The sequence below is a fragment of the Heterodontus francisci genome, chromosome 34 (assembly GCF_036365525.1).
Source record: "Heterodontus francisci isolate sHetFra1 chromosome 34, sHetFra1.hap1, whole genome shotgun sequence".
Classification (NCBI taxonomy): Eukaryota; Metazoa; Chordata; class Chondrichthyes; order Heterodontiformes; family Heterodontidae; genus Heterodontus; species Heterodontus francisci.
Window position 1 is genome coordinate 30267972 of NC_090404.1, and position 4045 is coordinate 30272016.

Here is a 4045-nt window from a genome sequence, read left to right on the forward strand (position 1 = left end):
GAGAAAAGAGTGAAGATGGAAACACTCCAGAACATTGTCAGATGTCAGGAGCAGAAGTCACACTTGAATTCGGCAGTGGTCACTGTAGAATCGTCAGGAGAAGCTAATGTGGAAGAGGAGAGCCAGGCTGAACCATTGAGAGTTAGAGACTGAGAGTAGAAGCAGTGCACTCTGTAACTTTAGGGTAAGTGCAGACAACTTTGAATGGGAAGGATGAACACCTAGAAGTTGTTGCCTATATTGGTACCAACGACGGAGGCTGCAAGGGGAATGACGTCCTTCAGTCTGATTTTAAGGAGACAGAAAAGAGACTAGCAAACAGAACCGCAAAGGAAGGAATCTCCTCATTGCTTCAGGTGTATTGCGCTGGTGAGTATAGAAATAGGAGGAGGGAGCAGATGAATGTGTGGCTGGAGGTGGTGAAGAGGAAGGTCTTTAGATTTCTGGCGCATTGGGACTGATTCTGGGGGAAGTGGGAGCTCTAGAGACCGAATAGGTTGTATCTTCACAGAGCTGGGGTAAATGATCCGGAGGTTTTGGTTTGCTAATGTTTTTGGAGAGGGTTTAAACTAGATTGACATGGGGATTGGGAACCACGATGTAGCATTGGGTCTGATAAACAAGGTGCACAAAGGATTAGAAGAAGCAGATAACACTAGAGTAAGAAACGACAAGGCATTAGAGGTGGGCAGAGTAAGAGGGAACGCGATATGGTCTAAGGTAGGTTTACTGTGCATGTATGTCAATCTCCAGAGCTGTGATCCCGGCTCTGTGGAGTTGCAACCCATCCGGCCTCTATCGGTCCCGTGGAGCATGGTATATTAGCTCAAAAAATTGCAGGTGCAAAGAGACATATGTAATATGATGTGACGATAACAATGAAATGGATAAAAATTGATTAAGTAATTTTAAAAAACTTATGGACAGAAAACAGCGAGTTGTAGTAAATGGTTGCTTTTCAGATTGGAGGATGGTAGACAGTGGTGTTCCCCAATGGGCAGTGCTGGGATCACTCTTGGAAACAGAGTAGACTCTCAAAATTTACTGACTAAACCAAACTTGGAAGTGCGGTAAACAGTGAATCTGGTATGAAGCACCTGCAACAGGACGTATATAGGCTAGCAGAATGGGCAGAGAGGTGGCAGATGTATTTAGCAATGACAAATATGAGGTGATGCATTTTGGCAGATGGAATAGGGAAAGGAACCATATACTTCATGGCACAGTTCTAAAGAGTGTGCAGGAAGAGAGAGACCTGTGAGTGCATGGGCATCAATTTTTGAAGTTGGCTGGACGTATTGAGATAGTGGTAAAGCATATGGGATCTTGGGATCCATAAATATAGGCATTGAGCAGAAAAGCAGGGAAATTATGTGAAACCTTTATAAAGCCCAGTTTAGGCTCCAAGTAGAGTATTTGTCCAGTTCTGGTCACCATACTTCAGGAAAGATCTGACTGTCCTTGAGAGGGTACCGAGGAGATTTACCAGAATGGTTCCAGGGATGAAGGATTTTAGTTCAATGGTTAGGTTGGAAAAGCTGGGTTTGTTCCCCTTAGAATTAAGGAGATTGAGGGGAGATTAATAGAAGTATACAAGATTATGACAGGTTCAGATAAGTAAGACAAGGAAAAACTGTTCCCATCAACAAATGTTGCAAGAACTAGGAGACACAGATTGAAATGTTTAGACAAAGGATGCAGAGGGAATATGAGGAAGCAATGTTTAAGCAGCTGCCCACAAGGGTAGTGGGTGCAAAGACGACAAATGACTTCAAGAGGAAGTTGGATGGCCATCCGAGAGAAATCGACCTGCAGGGCAATGGGGAATGAGCCATGGAATAAGGCTGACTGCATAGTTCCGTAGAGAGCTGGCATGGACTCGATGGACAGAATGGGCTCCTTCTGTGCTGTAAATGACTCTATAACTCTATGACCTGACTCAAAAAGGGAGGATTGGGAAACAAATATTCCTGGATCCAAAATATTCAGTCAAGATTCGAATGGAAAGAAAGGAGAATATGTAGTTGTGATTACTAAATAGAATATTTCAGCCCTGGAGATAGAGCATATCCTGGAGCATTGAAAAGTCTCTGTCACTAACGTTTTCCTCGCCTCATGTCTCGGTCTGTTGTAGTCTAGTTTATAGCGATTGCTGTGATTAGTCCAAGACTCCACTAACGTTGTATCATGGGACTACCAGGATTGTGTTCGGCAAAGTGACTGAAGTGCATAGTCGATAGCGAGGATAATATCCTCATTTGATAAGTTTCTTTTTTATGATTTGGGTGCTTATTGGTTATTTGAAAAAGAGGGCACTTTTGCTCGAGTAATTTTATTTTGTTTGATGACACAGTGGTTTTTGTCCTAATTGGTCAATGAACAAAGTAGAAGACGAACTAGATTTTCTCTTTTTCCTCGAGTATTTCCTCTGTTCCTACGTTTATGGGCACAAGATTGCAGCTGTAGTGCTGCATGGATTGGAGAATAATGCATGGGGCATTACTCGTTTCCATTTCAGAGCCTATTCTACCCTTAAAAACAAATCACTCCCAGCAGGGATATTGATGTCCCTTCATTGAACACTTAAAATTGCTAAATATAACAGATCAGAGGTCGGACTCTCTGCCACCCATATGAATGTAAGGATACAGCTGGGCCCTCCGTGTTGAAGGGAATGTACCAAGCATAAATCAGCATGGAGAAGAGAACTGAAAACTGAATGAGAGCATGCTGCAACACTGGATTGTGCAGTGATGCAGTGCTGCTTATGTATTCTTTGTTTCACGCAATGGGTAAGGATCTCCAAGCGAGTAACTATTTTTCTGGGAGTCGAGGCGGTGTGTGACAGGAACAAGAACAACAATGCATGTAAGATAACGTGCAGTTCATGTTGGATTGTATTTTTTCAACACTCAAACAATTTAACAATTAGACTTAGTGAATATTTCACTCCATTCTTTAACTCCTCTCTGAATTTTCTCTGGGTCCCTGCATAAATAAACGGATTGATGCAGAAACTCAAAAGCTGAAGCATATATCCGGCTTCCTGGAGAATAAAATTTGATTCATTGAAATTGGAACCAGAGAAATACTTAAGGTTTGCGATTCGGACATAAAGGAAATTTATAAGAAGTACAAAATATAACAGGATGAAACTGCCTGAGATGCAGAAGAGTAAAACAATGGAGTTTCTCCGCTTCTCCATCTCTGGGTCACTCTGAGTCTCCCCATTGCTGTGAGCCCAGAGTCTCCTGCGACCTTTACTGGCCACTCGAATGTGTCTGACAGTCAGAGCATTGAGCAGTAAAATCAGAATGAATGGGAGACAAGGGGTTAAAATGCGATGAATCGAATCATATGTGACCCATGCAGGTGACGTATAAAATATTGGTTTTATGCTGCAGAACCAGGGTACATTGTTAATTATATGCAAAGGTTCATAGATAAAATACCGGAAGGTATTTTTTAAACAGCTGAGTGTAGACACGGTTCCTGTAACCTGCATCGCCATTCTTTTGGTGCAATATTTTATTTTCAGCTTCTGGCAACAAATGGCCATAAATCGATCAAAAGTGAAAGTGACCGTTAACCAGACAGAACAGTCCAGAATCGCAAAGCTTATGGTAGAACGGAGGCTGCATACTGGTGTGATGAACATGAAACTGACTGGGAAATAAATATCAACGATCCGGTTTAATATCACAACAGCGATAACGACCAGAAGATCCGTCACTGCCATGGACATCAGGTAGCAAGTAATACATCTGGAGAGACCGCATCTTCCTCGGGCCAGGATCACAATCACTGCTAGGTTAGCTGTAATAGAGACAGAGAGACTCAGAGGAAGAGGGAGAGTGTATGTGTGTTATCGAACCAAAACATAAAAATTACTGGTCTGACTCCTGACGAACCCAGCTGTTTTACAGAAGTCAGTGTGAAATTCACAGCTTTGAAACCTGATCCTGAGTGGAAAACGACTGCTTAACCTCCGGTCACTTGTTTCTGTGTTTAAGATAATTTGAATTAAAAATAAGATTGGTCATTA

The 4045-nt window shown here is 42.2% G+C and overlaps 1 protein-coding gene across 1 annotated transcript; it reads right to left on the bottom strand.

Moving 5' to 3' along the window:
• Positions 1-2905: 2905 nt before the first annotated feature.
• Positions 2906-3739, bottom strand: LOC137348785 (probable G-protein coupled receptor 139). Its single transcript, XM_068014030.1, has one exon. It carries the CDS (start codon positions 3737-3739, stop codon positions 2906-2908), a length of 834 nt encoding a protein of 277 aa, XP_067870131.1.
• Between the last annotated feature and the right edge of the window lie 306 nt (positions 3740-4045).

Bases quoted from the DNA above. Each gene is read 5' to 3' on its own strand.
- LOC137348785 (XM_068014030.1), bottom strand. From the start codon at position 3,739: ATGGCAGTGACGGATCTTCTGGTCGTTATCGCTGTTGTGATATTAAAC.